The sequence below is a fragment of the Haematobia irritans genome, chromosome 2 (assembly GCF_050003625.1).
Source record: "Haematobia irritans isolate KBUSLIRL chromosome 2, ASM5000362v1, whole genome shotgun sequence".
Lineage (NCBI taxonomy): Eukaryota > Metazoa > Arthropoda > Insecta > Diptera > Muscidae > Haematobia > Haematobia irritans.
The window spans coordinates 200,548,491-200,569,218 of record NC_134398.1 but is presented as its reverse complement, the minus strand read 5'-3'; the positions used below and the strand labels follow the sequence as shown (position 1 = coordinate 200,569,218).

At 26.7% G+C, this 20,728-nt stretch overlaps 1 protein-coding gene across 3 annotated transcripts; it reads right to left on the bottom strand.

Annotated features, from left to right (window-relative positions):
• Positions 1-239: 239 nt before the first annotated feature.
• crq (croquemort) lies at positions 240-20,726 on the bottom strand. 3 transcript variants are annotated; one of them, XM_075297154.1, is made up of 6 exons: positions 20,591-20,726; positions 2,405-2,620; positions 1,979-2,281; positions 1,120-1,919; positions 956-1,046; positions 240-882 (listed from the first exon to the last, which is right to left on the bottom strand). In XM_075297154.1, exons 2-6 carry the CDS (start codon positions 2,531-2,533, stop codon positions 733-735), a joined length of 1,473 nt encoding a protein of 490 aa, XP_075153269.1. In that variant the 5' UTR covers positions 2,534-2,620; positions 20,591-20,726; the 3' UTR covers positions 240-732. The 3 variants fall into 3 exon arrangements, with proteins under 3 accessions (XP_075153269.1, XP_075153271.1, XP_075153270.1); XM_075297156.1 differs by having other exon boundaries at positions 20,573-20,703; XM_075297155.1 differs by lacking the exon at positions 20,591-20,726 and adding an exon at positions 10,944-11,141.
• Positions 20,727-20,728: the final 2 nt, after the last annotated feature.

Genomic DNA, 20,728 nt, shown 5'->3' with positions numbered 1-20,728 from the left:
CTATCGTATTCGAGTGATCGTATGTGAGAAACACTAATTTTCAGAAATTATGGTCACATTTTGATGATTGATTTTTTTTTTAATTAACAAAACTCTATATAAACTATAACATATAACGATATAAATTGTGGTTTTCATAGTGAATATGAATTATTTACCGGTGAGAATACGTCATATTCTCACCTGTACCTGTATTTCTCACTTTAACCTAATCCAAACAAAATTATTATCAATCCATATTTCATAATTGTATTCGTATTTGATTATATTTACACTTTTGTTACATTAAAAACTAAAAGCTATCACAATCAACAGAATTTATGCACTAGAGGGTTTTGCAATTTCTCGTAATATTTTTACACTTTAACCTATGACTATAATACAAAATTAGACATATAAAAAAAAACAGAAATGGACAACAAAAATTTCAAATCTTAATAGTAAATATGGTGATGTAGATGATAATGAGGATTACAAAGGCACATGAGCATAACGCTTTCATCCAATATGTGTTACAATAACAGGCACCAAATATGTTCAACTTAATTCAAAAATGACTAAATCATAGACAATTTGTCTAAAAGTTCGTGATCGTGACTAAAATGTGATAATGTCATAAAAGCTTAAAGCTATTTTTTGGATTTGCAGCAAGAAGAAACATTTTTCATTTTTTACAAAATAGTTTCTCAAAGGCTTTCCCCGCACATTTAAAAAATAATGTAATACCCCAAATTAGTTGGTTAGCATATCTTCATCGTCGTTGGGTGTACGTGTCCATCTCTTGGTTAAAGTTAGGGTAATACCAGTAATGAAAAATATACCTCCCAAACAAGTTAAGGCAATGCCAAAGTAACGGCCATAAGATTCCAAATTTATTACCAACTAAAATGAGAACAAAAATGTATCAAGATAATAAATTTCAGAATAAGTTTAGAATTAAAAAAAATAGAAATACCTTAGCTTTCTTTGCCAAATCTTCAGTCAAACCCACCGACTGTTCAAACCAGAATAAGGGCAAAAGGAATTCTTTAACTCCACGATAAATACTATAAAATGGTATAATAATTAATTAATTAACCGAAATATATATATATAGAACTCATTTATTCATATACTTACTCGTAATCATTATCTGGAGTTATCATTAAATTGATCTGTACACGTCCATCAATTTGTAAGGGTATACCAGTGAAGGGTTCTACAGCTAGACGGAATCTATGTTTTTCAGGATCCGGTTTCATACCAGTGATAGCATTTCTATAGTATTCATCGGCCAAATAGAAATGTGGGAATGAAGCATAGATGGGAGCATTGTCACGGCATTTCTTACACTCAACTACACCCGTTTTAGGACATTGTTCCATTTTAGGATCACAGAAACACTGTTGAATGGGATAATTTTCTCCCGAATCCATGGTTTCTTCGGTACCAACCCATTCAGTAGCCACGAGACCATGCCTTTCTACAGTTCCATTGGGTCTCAAATTCATAAAGCGACAAGTGTCTGTGACAAAAACTGTCAATTCCTCAGTGACATTCATGCGAGGAGGAAAAGAATCCCCGGTGGTACCATTTACAGTGCCACAGGGTGCCGGATAAAATCCGGTCTCATTGCGATTATTCCAGTGGGTCAAATAACCCAACTTGGAAATATCACCTTCTCCTGTATAAATCGTAAAGCGGCCATCATATTCCAACGATTGATTACGATCGGCTAACCAAGCAAATTTCGTATAGGGTATATGAATTTTGGAGGTATTGAAAAGATTCAAAAAATCTATGAGACGATCATCATAGCCAGTGAAAATGGAAGCTCCCACTTTTTGGGTAGTATACAACATGCCACCTTCACGATTCAACATGAAGTTGATGACTTTCTTGACCAACTTATTCGAATGGCGCATTTCATCGGCTACAGTCTAAAAGCGATAAGTATTCTAATATATTTCGGTTCCAACAGATCAAACCTTTATCTTACCGCTGTTATAGGATGGGCAGTTGTAATCAAATCATCTAGTGTTCCGTTCGACCTCTTCTCATCAAAGAACCAAGTACGTCTTTCGTAATAGGATACAGTTCCATTTTCATGATGTGTTATATTCTCTTTCAGATGTTTTTCCAAATAAACATATGGACCCAATTCCACAAAATTGGGCTTAACATTAGGATTACGTATTTCCTCAGGGTTTGTCCAATTAAACATATAGAAGCTTAAATATATTGGTATGGGAGCCTGAACCCAACTTTCATAACTTTCAGTGCCATCAACTAATAACAAATTCTGAAAAATAAATGAATTTTGAAACAAAAAGAAGAATTTACATTTTTTATAGGAATACCATTTTGAAAAAAAAAAATCTGAAGAAACAAATTTCGACGAAATTTCCTACACATTTTTGCCTACCTTATTTACTATTGACTCCGACCAGCTAGGCCACATTACTATAAGCAATATGCCTAAGGCGGCAAATACTGTACCCAAGCCATAGACCCAGGCTTTTCGTTGTGTTACACTACAGCAATTGCAACACATGGTTTAGGAATGTTTGATGAGTAAAAAAATTGTTTGCTAAAATCGGCGATAGCTATATATATTTCCACTATTCGATCTTTATTTCATCTGAAAAATAAAACAAAAAAATGATTAAAGAACATTGTTTACTTTTTTTAAGAAAAATTAAGAAAAAAATCATTATTTTATGGGGAGCTAAGATAAATTTGTATTCTACTTGGAAAATTAGGCCTAAGACCACGGTTGCCACAGTTGGTAGAATTCTACCATAAATGGTACTATTTGGTAGATTTGTAGAATTCTTGATGTTTTGGTAGATTTTGACAAAATTTTCCAAAGAAATAAAATTTTGAAAAAAATTTTCTATATAAATAAAATTTTGACAAAATTTTCTATACAAATAAAATTTTGACTAAATTTTCTATAAAAATAAAATTTTGACAAAATTTTCTATAGAAATTACATTTTGAAAACATTGTTTATACAAATAAAATTTTGAAAAAAATGTTTATAGAAATAAAATTTTGAGAAAATATTCTATAGAAAAAATTTTTAAGAAAATTTTCTATAGAAATAAAATTTTCTATAGAAATAAAAATGTGACAAAATAAAATTTTAATAATTGTTTTTTATAGAAATAAAATTTTGCGAAAATTTTCTATAGAAATAAAAATTTGACAAAATTTTTCTATAGAAATAACATATTTCTATGGAAATAAAATTTTGATAAAATTTTCTATACAAATAAAATCATGACAAAATTTTCTATAAAATAAAATTTTGACAAAGTTTTTCTATAGAAATACAATTTTGACAAAATTTTCTAACAAATAAAATTTTGACAAAATTTTCTATAAAAATAAAATTTTGACAAAATTTTCTATAGAAATAACATTTTTAAAAAATTGTTTACAGAAAAAAATTTTGAAAAAAAGTTTTATAGAAATAAAATTTTGAGAAAATATTCTATAGAAATAAATTTTTAAGAAAATTTTCTATAGAAATAAAAATGTGACAAAATTTTTCTATAGAAATAACATTTTTCTATGGAAATAAAATTTTGATAAAATTTTCTATATAAATAAAATCATGACAAAATTTTCTATAGAAATAAAATTTTGACAATTTTGACAAAATTTCCTATAGAAACAAAATTTTGACAAAATTTTCTATAGAAATAAAATTTTGATAACATTTTTTATAGAAATAAAATTTTGACAAAATTTTCTATAGAAATAAAATTTTGACAAAATTCTATAGAAATAAAATTTTGACAAAATTTTCTATAGAAATAAAATTTTGACAAAATTTTCTATAGAAATAAAATTTTGACAAAATTTTCTATAGACATAAAATTTTGACAAAATTCTCTATAGAAATAAAATTGTGGTAAAAATTGTCTATAACAAAAAAAGTTTGCAAAATTTTTCTATAGAAATAAAATTTTGACAACAATTTCTATAGAAATAAAATTTTGAGAAAAATTTTCTATAGAAATAAAATTTTGACAAAAATAGAAATAAAATTTTGACAAAATTTTCTTTGAGAAAAGTAGAAATAAAATTTTGACAAAATTTTCTATAGAAATAAAATTTTGACAAAATTTTCTATAGAAATAACATTTTGACAAAAAAAAGTTTGCAAAAATTTTCTATAGAAATAAAATTTTTATAAAAAAATGTTATATAAAAAAATTTTCTTTAGAAATAAAAATTTTCCTAAGACCCATTGGACCTGTACGCGCAATGTTTTCTTTTTGCAATAGTTTAAGATCTTTAAAATGTACATTTTCTGCGATTTTCTTAAAGTTATTTAGAAGTTTTTGTATTATTGTATTTGTGAAAGTTTATTTCTTTTATAGACTACTTATCGGACCCTCGAAATATATGCTTGTGTTTAGTTACTATTGGCAGGGGAATACAATATCAGTTTATTTTTTTATTAACGACAAAACATTATTAAGAGACCCCCTTAGGATCTATTTTTGGCCCGAGATTATTTGTATTCGTGTGGTGAAAAGATTACGATACTAAAACTTTTTCTTGAGCTACTGGTAATATGGTAATTAATCTATAAAATTTAAAACATTTGTATTTATTCGAGTATTCAAAACGATAAGATTAATATCATTGAAGCGACAAAATATTGACGCAAAATATTATAAATATTTCGTTTAAAAAAGATAAAAATTTTGAAATGTTAGATATTCGAGTATACGCTACTGGAATTATGTTATGATCAACAATATTTATGGGTTACAAAACAAAAATATAGGTCACACAGAAAAGCATGGATGCCAAATCCTTTTTTTAGCTACATGGATTGTGTTTAAAATATATTGTTATCTTTTTGATTTTTCTTTTTAATTTTATGAATTTCAGCAAAAATCGATTTGTAAACAAAAACATGTGTTGATTTTCAAAAAAAAATATTTTCATTTCTCTGTCCTTTCCTTATTGTTTTTCTTCTTATCTTCAGACGTATGACTAAATGAATTTTATCAATGTTATTTTTCTTTTGTTTATATCAAATGCACTTACAAATATATTTATGAGAATACAAAAACACATTTACACCAGCGTTTAAAATTATAAATAATACAACACGATAAATATTTATCCATTTATCATTGTTGAATATATTTCCACACCAAAATTTGTGCGATTCCCATCAACAAATGTATTATAAAGAAGTTCAATGAGCTACGATAATGCTATGGCCCATTAAAATATAATAAATATATATGTTTTTATCCTAAAAAACATAGTGGTCAGGGTATACCATAATAACTGCATCTGCATGAAAATGTGTCTACCAGAAATATTGATTTTAAACCCAATAAAATATTTTCCGATCGACACATAGTCACGTCCTGAGCACGGTTGCCACAGTTGGTAGAATTCTACCAAGAGTGGTAGATTTTTTACTGATTGGTAGAATTCCTGATGTTTTAATAGATTTTGCAAAGTAGTCCTCTCCAATAAGGAGGTACTTCACAAATTTTCTATAGAAATGTTGACAACAAATTTATATAGAAATAAAATTGTGACAAAATTTTCTATAGAAATAAAATTGTGACAAAATTTTCTATAGAAATAAAATTTTGACAAAATTGTCTATAGAAATAAAATTTTGACAAAATTTTCTATAGAAATAAAATTTTGACAAAAATTTGCTATAGAAATAAAATTTTGAAAAAAATTTGCTATAGAAATAAAATTTTGTCAAAATTTTCTATATAACTAAAATTTTGACAAAATTTTCTATAGAAATAAAATTGTGACAAAATTTTCTATAGAACTAAAATTTTGACACAATTTTCTATAGAAATAAAATTTTGACAAAATGACAAAAGTTTCTATAGAAATAAAATTTTGACAAAATGACAAAAGTTTCTATAGAAATAAAATTTTGACAAATTTTCTATAGAAATAAAATTTTGACAAAATTTTCTATAGAAATAAAATTGTGACAAAATTGTCTATAGAAATAAAATGTTGACAAAATTTTCTATAGAAATAAAATTTTGACAAAATTTTCTATAGAAATAAAATTTTGACAAAATTTTCTATAGAAATAAAATCTTGACAAAATTTTGACAACATTTTCTATACAAATAAAATTTTGACAAAATTTTCCATAGAAATAAAATTTTGACAAAATTTTCTATAGACATAAAATTTTGACAAAAATTTGCTATAGAAACAAAATTGTGACAAAATTGTCTATAGAAATAAAATTTTGACAAAATTTTCTATAGAAATAAAATTTTGACAACATTTTCTATAGAAATAAAATTTTGACAAAAATTTGCTATAGAAATAAAATTTTGAAAAAAATTGCTATAGAACTAAAATTTTGACAAAATTTTCTATAGAACTAAAATTTTGACAAAATTTTCTATAGAAATAAAATTTTGACAAAATTTTCTATAGAAATAAAATTTTGACAAAATTTTCTATAGAAATAAAATTTTGACAAAAATTTGCTATAGAAATAAAATTTTGAAAAAAATTTTCTATAGAACTAAAATTTTGACAAAATTTTCTATAGAAATAAAATTGTGACAAAATTTTCTATAGAAATAAAATTTTGACAAAATTTTCTATAGAAATAAAATTTTGACAAAATGACAAAAGTTTCTATAGAAATAAAATTTTGACAAAATTTTGTATAGAAATGAAATTTTGTCAAAATTTTCTATAGAAGTAAAATTTTGACAAAATTTTCTATACAAATAAAATTTTGACAAAATTTTCTATAGACATAAAATTTTGACAAAAATTTTCTATAGAAATAAAATTTTTATAAAAAAATGTTATATAAAAAAATTTTCTTTAGAAATAAAAATTTTCCTAAGACCCATTGGACCTGTACGCGCAATGTTTTCTTTTTGCAATAGTTTAAGATCTTTAAAATGTACATTTTCTGCGATTTTCTTAAAGTTATTTAGAAGTTTTTGTATTATTGTATTTGTGAAAGTTTATTTCTTTTATAGACTACTTATCGGACCCTCGAAATATATGCTTGTGTTTAGTTACTATTGGCAGGGGAATACAATATCAGTTTATTTTTTTATTAACGACAAAACATTATTAAGAGACCCCCTTAGGATCTATTTTTGGCCCGAGATTATTTGTATTCGTGTGGTGAAAAGATTACGATACTAAAACTTTTTCTTGAGCTACTGGTAATATGGTAATTAATCTATAAAATTTAAAACATTTGTATTTATTCGAGTATTCAAAACGATAAGATTAATATCATTGAAGCGACAAAATATTGACGCAAAATATTATAAATATTTCGTTTAAAAAAGATAAAAATTTTGAAATGTTAGATATTCGAGTATACGCTACTGGAATTATGTTATGATCAACAATATTTATGGGTTACAAAACAAAAATATAGGTCACACAGAAAAGCATGGATGCCAAATCCTTTTTTTAGCTACATGGATTGTGTTTAAAATATATTGTTATCTTTTTGAAATAGTAAAGTATTTTTGTAACTAGTTTATGATTATAGGCTAAAAAAGATATACATTTAATTAAATTTTAACAGCCAATTTTTCTTTTTAATTTTATGAATTTCAGCAAAAATCGATTTGTAAACAAAAACATGTGTTGATTTTCAAAAAAAAATATTTTCATTTCTCTGTCCTTTCCTTATTGTTTTTCTTCTTATCTTCAGACGTATGACTAAATGAATTTTATCAATGTTATTTTTCTTTTGTTTATATCAAATGCACTTACAAATATATTTATGAGAATACAAAAACACATTTACACCAGCGTTTAAAATTATAAATAATACAACACGATAAATATTTATCCATTTATCATTGTTGAATATATTTCCACACCAAAATTTGTGCGATTCCCATCAACAAATGTATTATAAAGAAGTTCAATGAGCTACGATAATGCTATGGCCCATTAAAATATAATAAATATATATGTTTTTATCCTAAAAAACATAGTGGTCAGGGTATACCATAATAACTGCATCTGCATGAAAATGTGTCTACCAGAAATATTGATTTTAAACCCAATAAAATATTTTCCGATCGACACATAGTCACGTCCTGAGCACGGTTGCCACAGTTGGTAGAATTCTACCAAGAGTGGTAGATTTTTTACTGATTGGTAGAATTCCTGATGTTTTAATAGATTTTGCAAAGTAGTCCTCTCCAATAAGGAGGTACTTCACAAATTTTCTATAGAAATGTTGACAACAAATTTATATAGAAATAAAATTGTGACAAAATTTTCTATAGAAATAAAATTGTGACAAAATTTTCTATAGAAATAAAATTTTGACAAAATTGTCTATAGAAATAAAATTTTGACAAAATTTTCTATAGAAATAAAATTTTGACAAAAATTTGCTATAGAAATAAAATTTTGAAAAAAATTTGCTATAGAAATAAAATTTTGTCAAAATTTTCTATATAACTAAAATTTTGACAAAATTTTCTATAGAAATAAAATTGTGACAAAATTTTCTATAGAACTAAAATTTTGACACAATTTTCTATAGAAATAAAATTTTGACAAAATGACAAAAGTTTCTATAGAAATAAAATTTTGACAAAATGACAAAAGTTTCTATAGAAATAAAATTTTGACAAATTTTCTATAGAAATAAAATTTTGACAAAATTTTCTATAGAAATAAAATTGTGACAAAATTGTCTATAGAAATAAAATGTTGACAAAATTTTCTATAGAAATAAAATTTTGACAAAATTTTCTATAGAAATAAAATTTTGACAAAATTTTCTATAGAAATAAAATCTTGACAAAATTTTGACAACATTTTCTATACAAATAAAATTTTGACAAAATTTTCCATAGAAATAAAATTTTGACAAAATTTTCTATAGACATAAAATTTTGACAAAAATTTGCTATAGAAACAAAATTGTGACAAAATTGTCTATAGAAATAAAATTTTGACAAAATTTTCTATAGAAATAAAATTTTGACAACATTTTCTATAGAAATAAAATTTTGACAAAAATTTGCTATAGAAATAAAATTTTGAAAAAAATTGCTATAGAAATAAAATTTTGACAAAATTTTCTATAGAACTAAAATTTTGACAAAATTTTCTATAGAAATAAAATTTTGACAAAATTTTCTATAGAAATAAAATTTTGACAAAATTTTCTATAGAAATAAAATTTTGACAAAAATTTGCTATAGAAATAAAATTTTGAAAAAAATTTTCTATAGAACTAAAATTTTGACAAAATTTTCTATAGAAATAAAATTGTGACAAAATTTTCTATAGAAATAAAATTTTGACAAAATTTTCTATAGAAATAAAATTTTGACAAAATGACAAAAGTTTCTATAGAAATAAAATTTTGACAAAATTTTGTATAGAAATGAAATTTTGTCAAAATTTTCTATAGAAGTAAAATTTTGACAAAATTTTCTATACATATAAAATTTTGACAAAATTTTCTATAGACATAAAATTTTGACAAAAATTTTCTATAGAAATAAAATTTTGAAAAAAATTTCTATAGAAATAAAATTTTGACAAAAATTTTCTATAGAAATAAAATTTTGAAAAAAATTTCTATAGAAATAAAATTTTGACAAAATTTTCTATAGAAATAAAATTTTCACAAAATTTTCTACAGAAATAAAATGTTGACAAAATTTTCTATAGACATAAAATTTTTACAAAAAATTTTCTATAGAAATAAAATTTTGACAAAATTTTCTATAGAAATAAAATCTTGACAAAATTTTCTATAGAAATAAAATTTTGACAAAATTTTCTATAGTAATACAATTGTATCAAAATAAGATCTTTTTGTTTGGTAGTTTTTTGGTAAAATTTTTTCCAAACTTTGGTAGATTATTTTTGGCTCGAGAGGCAACCGTGGTCCTGTGTCAATCTAGCCCTTGATGTCCGTCTCTCAATGTATTTTAGAAGATTTAGGTCGCAATTATTGAACGATGTAAATGAAAATTTGTTGTGGTTATTTTCTTGGCCCAAGAACAACATCAATTGATTTTCGATTTTCGGATCAAATTTATATATAGCCTCCATATATATTTATCGCCCGATTTGAACAAATATACCATTGTGCGCTTAATTATCAACCGATTTCCTTCAAATTTTGGACTACTTATTCTCAAGTCTGTAAAATACTATCAAAATCGGTTCAGGTTTAGAAATAACCTCCAATTCTATAGTATAAGATTTATAGATATATTACACCCAAAGAAATTTGTTAGTAGAAACAGCAGAAAAGTCTGCTGAATAAGGGAAAGCAGTCACTGTTTGCCGAAATAGCAAACATTGTCTGCTATTTTCTAGCCTCGATTACACTACATGACGATTTAGTTTCGCTGAAACAAATAAAAATGTCAACTTAGGGCCTATGTATGATATAGACGGCCCCCACCGGTTTTTTTTTGATTTTTTTTTTTTTTTTTGAGAAATTCTCAATTAACCATAAAGCAAAAGAACTAATCACTGTACAAAATGGGATTGACCTGTTACCACCGATAAATGAATTTTGGTGTTCGGCTAAAACAACACCCATACATTTGTATTTTATGACTGGCTCTCACCATCTGAAGAAAACCCTTAATGAACAGGGAGGAGATATTCTGGTACCCATTTAAAAATAAAATCAATTTTCGCCCAATAATAATTTTTTGTACCAGTTTCTTCTATTTTTATACGCACTAATATTTCATTACAATATGTAAAGATGGTAATCCAGCATGGTTTGAATCAGTTTTTTTTACTTGCACTATGTTCACATTTTTAATTTATTTTTCAAATTTAAAAAAATATATAACTTTTCATGTTAGCCTGGTATCGAAACAAGAGATTTATGTCCAAATTTTATATTTGATATTTATAATATAAAAATATATATGTTTACAATTTTTACATACGCAATATACCGGTCACTTAAATCCATTAAATGGTTGCTTAAATAAAAACACTACTCCTAGTATTGTACGTGACAAAATTTCAACCGCTTTCGAAGCTAAACAAATTTCAACTGAAATTATGTCCATGCGTAAACACAATATTTAAATGAATACATAATAAATTATCCGGGGGGCGCACAACAAAAGAAAAAACGGCTGAAGTTGTTCATATAACGAAAGTATTGTGAATACTGATAACAAATATCAGCAAAGACTCGAAAATATGGAATTGCCACCGATCAAATGAAGTGACTCTAATCGCAATTGATTGTTGATCGACTAATCTAGATATCGATTGCATGTATTACCATTCTTTAGATAGTTATGGAATACGTCCATCACTGGACAAGGTATATAAATTTAAATAAAATTGTACCACAGCAATTTAACGCTTTATTAGAGTTAGTATTTACTACTCAATTGTGGAAGATATGGAAATTCCGTATCAAATGCAAATGTATGGAATGTCAATAATATAGAGGACTGGGCTATAGAAGAAAGTTTCACTTTCAGATTAGAAAAACGACTTTTGGATGTTTTTATTATTAAAGCCGAATATGTAAATTAAAAAAAAATCGAACTTCTGGCAAAAAAAAATGAAAAGAAGAAGTCGAATTTTTTAATCCACAAATTCGACTATTAATGCCCATGTTCCCAAATCCACTTCCAGGTGAATGTGAATCAATTCCACGATTTTCGTGTCTTACAATCCACTTTCACCGGAATTTCCGTGAAATCAATTCACTTGCAAAAGTCTTGGTGAAAGTTGAATTATGTCCAAGATGGGTGTATTTCCGGTTAAAAAAAGTACTCGCGTAAAAAATTTGAAATGTTTTATATTTAATACATGAGTTTTATTAAAACTGCGCCATTTTTTAATTAAAAAAAAATAATAAATTATAATACGTCTATTGATTCCACTTATTTTGATTTCGCCTTAGTGCATTTTTGGGTGATTTATGCAACCCAGCTGGTTACAGAAAAGTTTAAAAAAGAGCGTGGAATTAAGAACAACAAATTTTCACGTTCGTGGATTTGACGCGAATAGTGGAAGTGGAATTGAAGTGGATATAGGAACATGCGTGTAAATTTAAATTTCATTTCTATAGGCAATTTTGTCAAAATTTCTTTTCTATAGGAAATTTTGTCAAAATTTCATTTCTATAGGAAATTTTGTCACAATTTCATTTCTATAGGAAATTTTGTCAAAATTTCATTTCTATAGGAAATTGGTCAAAATTTCATTTCTATAGGAAATTGGTCAAAATTTCGTTTCTATGGGGAAATTGGTCTAAATTTCGTTTCTATGGGAAAATTGGTCAAAATTGTACTTCTATGGGAAATGTTTGTCAAAATTTAATTTCTATAGAAAATTTTCTGAAAATTTAATTTCTATAGGAAGTTATCTGAAAATTTCATTTCTATAGCAAATTAAAAAAAAAAAAACTTCATTTCTGTGGGGAAATTGGTCAAATTTCCCCACAGACTATTAAATTTTTGTTCGTAAAACTTTTTTATATTTAATCGAATTTTTATTTTGAGCGAAAATCAAATTGTCGACTAATCGAATTTTGTCACAATTTCGTTTCTATAGAAAATTTTCTGAAAATTTCATTTCTGTAGGAAATTTTGTCAAAATTTCATTTCTATAGGAAAATTTTTGAAAACTTAATTTCTTTAGAAAATTTTACCAAATGTCATTTGTATAGGAAATTTTGTCAAAATTTAATTTATATAAAAAATTTTGTCAAAATTTCATTTCTATAGAAAATTTTCTGAAAATTTCGCTTCTATTGGAAATTTTCTGAAAATCTAATTTCTATAGGAAATTTTGTCAAAATTTTATGTCTATAGCTAATTTTGTCAAAATTTCATTTCTATAGGAAATTTTGTCAAAATTTCATTTCTATAGGAAAATTGGTCAAAATTTCACTTCTATATGAAATTTTGTCAAAATTCATTCCTATGGAGAAATTGGTCAAAATTTCGTTTCTATGGGAAAATTGGTCAAAATTGTACTTCTAAGAGAAATTTTTGTTAAAATTTAGTTTCTATAGAAAATTTTCTGAAAATTTAGTTTCTATAGGAAATTTTCTAAAATGTCATTTCTATAGGAAATTTTCTAAAAATTTTAGTTCTATAAGAAATTTTCTTAAAATTTCATTTCTATAGGAAATTTTCTAAAATGTCATTTCTATAGGAAATTTTGACAAAATTATTTCTATAGGAAATTTTCTAAAAATTTTAGTTCTATAAGAAGTTTTCTGAAAATTTTATTTCTATAGGAAATTGTCCGAAAATTTCATTTCTATAGCAAATTTTCTAAAAATTTTAGTTCTATAAGAAATTTTCTGAAAATTTCATTTCTATAGGAAATTTTCTAAAATGTCATTTCTATAGGAAATTTTGACAAAATTATTTCTATAGGAAATTTTCTAAAAATTTTAGTTTTATAAGAAATTTTCTGAAAATTTTATTTCTATAGGAAATTGTCCGAAAATTTCATTTTTATAACAAATTTTCTAAAAGTTTTAGTTCTATAAGAAATTTTCTGAAAATCTCATTTCTATGGGAAATTTTCTGAAAATTTCATTTATATTGCAAATTTTCTAAAAAAAAAACTTCATTTCTTTGGGGGAATTGGTCACAATTTTATATCTATGGGAAAATTGGTCAAAATTTCACTTCTATACGAAATTTTGTCAAAAATCATTTCTTTGGGAAAAATTGGTCAAAATTGTACTTCTAAGGGAAATTTTGTCAAAATTTAATTTCCGTAGGAAATTTTGTCAAAATTTCATTTCTATAGGAAATTTTCTGACAATTTAATTTCTATAGGAAATTATCTGAAAATTTCATTTCTATAGGAAATTATCTAAAAATTTCATTTCTATAGCCAATTTTCTAAAAATTTTAGTTTTAAGAAATTTTCTGAAAATTTCATTTTTATAGGACATTTTCTGAAAATTTAATTTCTATAGGAAATTATCTGAAAATTTCATTTCTATAGGAAATTATCTGAAAATTTCATTTCTATAGCAAATTTTCTAAAAATTTTAGTTCTTTAAGAAATTTTCTGAAAATTTCATTTTTATAGGACATTTTCTGAAAATGTCATTTCTATAGGAAATTTTGACAAAATTGTTTATATAGGAAATTTTCTGAAATTTTAATTTCTTGAGAAAATTGTCATAATTTCTTTTTTTAATATTTTTTAAAATTTATATTAATATTTTTTTTTAATATTTACTTCTAAGGGAAATTTTGTCAAAATTTCATTTCTATAGGAAATTTTGACAAAATTATTTCTATAGGAAATTTTCATTTCTATAGCAAATTTTCTGAAATTTTCATTTCTTTAGAAAAATTCCATAATTTCTTTTTTTTTTTTAATTAGTAGGATCCATGGTAAAATTGAATTAGTATTTATATGTTTTGACTATATTTTTTAAAAGAAGCATTTGTAATACCACATACTATTATTTTAGTATCTACAAATCGAACAAATAACAAAAAAGTTATCAAGTGAAAATAGCTATTTCGGCAAATGACTTCGTTGGAGATTTCAATGTCCTCACATAAAAATGCTAAATTGTTTTATTTTTATTATTCGACATTATCTTTATCTAATCACAGGTAAAAACTGCATGTGCCAAATCCAATAGGCTTTAGTTTAAGTAGTTATTAGTAGCAAATTATACTATTATTTTGCAAAATAATTTCTACGTTGGTATCAGTATGTACTAAAAACCTAGAGAATAAAGAAGTTTGGTCGTATTTGGCGCTATTATCTCAATAAATTATTGGAAAATCAAATACGCGAGGGCGCATATTGGTGCGAATACAACTTTTTGTCAAAAAGGTCCAGTTCGACTTTTGTAACTTGCAAATTCGAAATTCAATTTGTCTAATCGAAATTTCATATTGGCGAAAATCGTCCTTCCACCCACTTTGCAGTTTAAAGGGCTATGGCCAAATCACACAGTTTTCTTCTGTTGGTCAAATCACACAGTTTTCTTCTGTTCGCTCGTATTTAAGTCAACGCATAGTTTTAAGCTGAAATCAAATCAATAACGATTGAAAAAGAAACCTACAACAACAAAAAAAAAACAATCTACCAAAAAATTAAGAGTATTTTATCGAAAATATAACTAATTTTAAAAATTTCATTATTTATGTTAGCCTTATAACAATGCAGGCTGATTATTCGTCCAAATTAATTACTTTACATTTTATTATCACAATTTATTACGAGCTTATTGGACATGAAAGATTGAGGAATTGATTGATTACGAAGCTTTTGAAAAGAAAACGCCATATACCAATCCACAAGCCTGACAAGGCATATGTTTCTTTGCTGGCTAGTGCAAAAATTTCATTTTGAAGTTGTTGAGATTTTTTTTCAAAGAAATATTTTTGAATGTCCTTCAATTAACATCAAAATTTAAATTATGTATAATATTAGCAGAAAACAATATCTCCTAATATAGACTACTTTTTTGGGTGTATAAATATCCCAATTTTTTTTTAGTTTGGACCAACAAGTAGAAGTTACTACTTATACAAAAACAGACAAATATAGTATCCAATGTACATTGACTATCATTGAGTCTGACTGTTTGAAAATGATCTAAAAATTATTAAAATTATGATTTTTTAAGATATTTACTTAAAGGTTTGATAATTCACAAGCACCCTCATGAAACATTTCGGAAATACGAAGCTGCCTTAGTAGACTAAAATCTCCTACTTCTTAGAATAGTCTATTTCATCCTGATTTCTCTGTACTTAAATTTGTCACAAATATAAATTTACTTTATTTGGCCAAACAAGCTTACAGTGACATGCTCTGTATGCATAAATAAAAAATAATACGTTATAGAGTAACTGAAATACCTCTTCGTTGGTGGGGAATATTTTGCAAAATCTTCCAAAACACCAAGAATTTTAATAACATTACCATCTTTGGTAGAATTAAACCAAATCTGGCAACCATGCTAGCATTATGCCTCTCGATTAAATTCGACTCCTAAACTAACCTAACCTAACTTACTATGAAGTGCTCTTCAACAGCAATATATCTAAATTTATAATGAATTACCAACATCTCTTCCATCCCGATAAGTTATGTATATCCATATTTACAACAGGCATCAATTGTGATAAGGTATAATTGCAAAAACAAGCTTTGCAATACAAAGTAATGAGTCATATTATGATATCATTGAGAACTTTAAGTTGTTTACATTAATTTGAGAAGTAAATTACTTAAGAATCACGTAAATAACACGAACACGAACACACATACATATACATATACATGGTAATACAGTTGTAGTATGAAATATAGAGAAGCTATAAAAAAAATGCAAAAGAAAGTCGGTCCCAATATTTATGAAAACCCTTATACAGAACTACTATCAGAAATTGAAATTATATAGAACTACAATTAAAAACTAGTGGTGGTCAAATGTTATTCCGTTTTACGAAAGCTTCTGCAATGCCAATAATTCTATAATGGAATATTTTTATTGCAAAATTATCCATTCAAACACAGTAACCAAATTACTTGCACACGTTTAGCTTATCGATTACTAAGCGATATAGTGAAACAACAATTTTCTATTGCCCTCGCAAAAACATCTACTGTTTGAAGCCCTATAAATGTAACCCTTTACGATAGTTTATTTTTCGTCATAGTAGTAATTACTTAAGCTTAGTAATTCCTTTAGCAAATTTAATTATACCAATACATTTTACATTGTGTGATATGTTGACTTCTATTAGTTATTAAATTTATAACAAATTGCAACAAAAATGTTCTTGTACATTGATCCCAAGATTCCAGGGGTCATATTTGACATCCTTTTCAAGATATTCGCTGACGCCGGAGGTAGAAATAAAGTATTCAAGTCACTTATTAACAGAGCTTAGCAATGAAAGAGTTGGTTAGAATGCCCGCCGTGCACACAGAGGGTCGTAGGTTCAATCCCATTTTCGACCGAACACAAAGAATTTTTCAGCGGTGATAATACTTAAGTTCATATGTAGCTTCAACGTAGCAGATTATAGTTGGAGCCTATTATTTTTTTTGTATTTTGTCCGTGCCAAACTTTGGTATTTAAATATGTATATGCTAATTTTAGAGTAAATTGGTTGCCAAAGAACTGCAATGACGACGGCATACTCAGGCGTAATTAAAACACGTTCATTTAATGTGTGTAGGATTCTAAAGTAAAGAATTCATGATTTTCTTTGGAGTAAAATTGCCTTAACATTACATTTGACAATTTTCTATAGAAATCAAATATTGGCAAAATTTTCTGTAGAAATAAAATTTTGATAATATTTTCTATAGAAATAAAATTTTGACAAAATTTTCCATAGAAATAACATTTTGAGAAAATTTCCTACACAAATAAAATTTTGAAAAAATTTTCTACACAAATAAAAAAAAATTTTTCTACAGAAATACAATTTTGACAAAATTTTCTATAGAAATAAAATTTTGACAAAGTTTCTGTAGAAATAAAAGTTTGAAATTTTTTCTATAGAAATAAAATTTTGTCACGATTATTGAAATTTGTTCTTTCGTTTTCAAGTTTTTGCAAGTGAAAATTGTGTGCTGAGCATTTTCTTCCAGTTCACAGATATCAAATAGATTAAAATTGGAGAGTCGCATGATGTGCAAACAAGGTTTTGAGTAAGTGGAGCCACCGTGGTGCAATGGTTAGCATGCCCGCCTTGCATACACAAGGTCGTGGGTTCGATTCCTGCTTCGACCGAACACCAAAAAGTTTTTCAGCGGTGGATTATCCCACCTCAGTAATGCTGGTGACATTTCTGAGGGTTTCAAGCTTCTCTAAGTGGTTTCACTGCAATGTGGAACGCCGTTCGGACTCGGCTATAAAAAGGAGGTCCCTTGTCATTGAGCTTAACATGGAATCGGGCAGCACTCAGTGATAAGAGAGAAGTTCACCAATGTGGTATCACAATGGACTGAATAGTCTAAGTGAGCCTGATACATCTGGCTGCCACCTAACCTAAGTGATATCCCTAAAGAAGTTTGATTATTATCTTGAAATCTGCTTTGTATCATTGCCGTTAGTGGAGGTCAGAATAGAATTGAATGAAGTATGCGGAGCATGTTTTAAACGTTTTTGTAAATGTTGGCCCATTCCGTTCATAGAGTTTTTGAGAAGGTTTTCTGCATCCAGAGATTGCAGCATGTTTTGCAAAGTAGTCCATAAGCACATTTTGGGGAATCCCCACATGCGAAGGGGTTCAAATCACACAAGAATTTTGAGTGCTTTCTTTTAGAAGCAAGCAGGCATTTTTGCAACCTTCTCTATGCTGTCCTCAATAACGATATCAATGGGGTTTTTGATAGCAGGAAGTTTTCCGGTGAGTGGAGAGCCTGTTTTAAATTTATTTTTAATTTATCTGGATTTAGATTGGCAGCTATTTTGTTAGTAGATGAAAGGTAATTGGTGTTGATTGAGTTTCGCCGATATTCTCCACTAGAGATGCTGCTAGTTACTCCTTTTTATAGTTTGTTTATGGATTTTGGTAAACGTTTGTATATCCACTCTCTTTATAATGTATCAGCAAACACACGGAAAATTGATGAATTGAATAATTTACATATGTAAATTATTTTGCCAGTATAATCCCGGCCGGCAAGACTAACGCACTTCCAATTTTCGCAGAAGGCATATAAATCACTAACCCGAACATATGCATTCATATCCAAAGAAAGTCAAGACCGATCTTTACTAACTATAGCGTCTGTTCTTGCACACAAAGGAGTGTCACTAGATCAGGCAGCATCTCAGGCATTTGCGAACGGGATCCATGAGGTTACTCTCATAGAAGCGATGAACAGTTACAACAGGGATGGAAAATGCAGTACTATAGTACTTTTTTCAATACTTTTTCACCCCGGCCAGTACCGTAGTACCCCCGCGAATGATTTAGTACATTTTGTGTAGACATTTTTGAGTCGATATCAGATTAATGGTACAATGGCTTAGACAAAATATTTTAATATTTTGAGAAAGTCTTTATCAACCTTATTAATAGTCTTTTACAAATATGGCAAAACAGATAAGTTCATGCGGGAAGAAAATCTCAATTTTGTAAAAGCCATAGTCAAAAGAATTTTATTGAATTTCAAGAATGTTTTAGTCGAAAAAGAATGCGATTCTATATTATCGATTTTTTATTTCGGTAGAAAATTTTGGCAAAATTTTATTTCCATAGAAAATTTTGTCACAATTTTATTTCAATTGAAAATGTTGTAAATTTTATTTATTTCTATAGAAAAATTTTTGCAAAATTTATTTCTATAGAAAAAATTTTGCAAAATTTTATTTCTATAAAAAATGTTTGAAAAATTTTATTTCTATAGAAAATGTTTGAAAAATTTTATTTATATAGAAAATTTTTGCAAAATTTTATTTCTATAAATTTTTTTTTGCAAAATTTTATTTGTATAGAATATTTTGTCAAAATTTTATTTATATAGAAAATTTTGTCAAAATTTTATTTTTATAGAAATTTTTTTCAAAAATTTATTTCTATAGAAAATTTTGTCAAAATTTTATTTTCTTTAAAATTCAGTCTCTTGACAATAATCTTCCAGTGAAATTTTTGTTGAAATTTAGTAAAAAGTACCTTTTCGCTCAAAAAATACCTTTTTTGTACTTTCCTAAAAATTGTATTTTCCATCCCTGAGTTACAAGCTTAAATCAGTACTCAGAGATCGATCACCATCCGGCTATTTTCCCCCCTTTGGATCTGCGTTAGCCCACTTTGGACTCAGTCCATAGGAGAAAGTCGTAAACCCCGGCCGGAGGCCGGCTAGTCTCCCCCCTTGGGTCCACGTTAGCCCACTTTGGAATCTGTCCGGCAGGCCACTTTCCCCCTTGGGTTAATACTTACAACATACAAAAATTATTTCAGTAATAAAACGATTTTTTTCTACTCAGAATAAAAGCTCAATAACTTTGCTAAAAATGGACCTATAAAGATATGTAGTACATCAATCGAAAGGCCAGAAACTAGGGTAAAAATTTTCTTTTTTTATTTATATCTCCCAAACTAAATTAAATATTAAAAAAATATTTTTTGCGTATAAAAGTGCATTGAAAAAGATTTCATATAATACCAAGTTTGTCCAGATTGGAAAAAGAGATATATCAAGTTTTTATTGACCCTTCGGAGGGCTATATCTCAAGACCGGGGTATTTCCCCCGGGTATGGGTCACTTTGTTGGAATCAGCTCACCGAATGACACAACATATATTAATTTTAAGTAATTCGGTGAGGGGCCCATAAACTGCAGTTGCTCCATATACCACTCCGAATTTAATATAATATAAAAATTAGTTAAGATTTTTTTCAGCCTCTATATATCAAATGACACATGACCATAGGTTAAACTGTCTTGAGACCTTGAAACCAATTAAACGAGTCAATATGCAAAGTCACTTTTAATAATAAAGGTTAACAAATTATTAGAAAATATTTGTTAATAACACTTATTGTATGCAAAATTTCATTTATTTTTACTACACTTTCACACCTACACTGACAAATGCACTCACAATCTTATCTTCGGCAGTAAACTTAGGAGTTGAGAGCGTATCGTTGAATTTGAAGATATTTTAATCGTTTGCCCAGTTAATACTGGTGGTATTTGTTTTTGTTTATGGCGTCGTCTTTGATTAATCTTAGAATGTCAA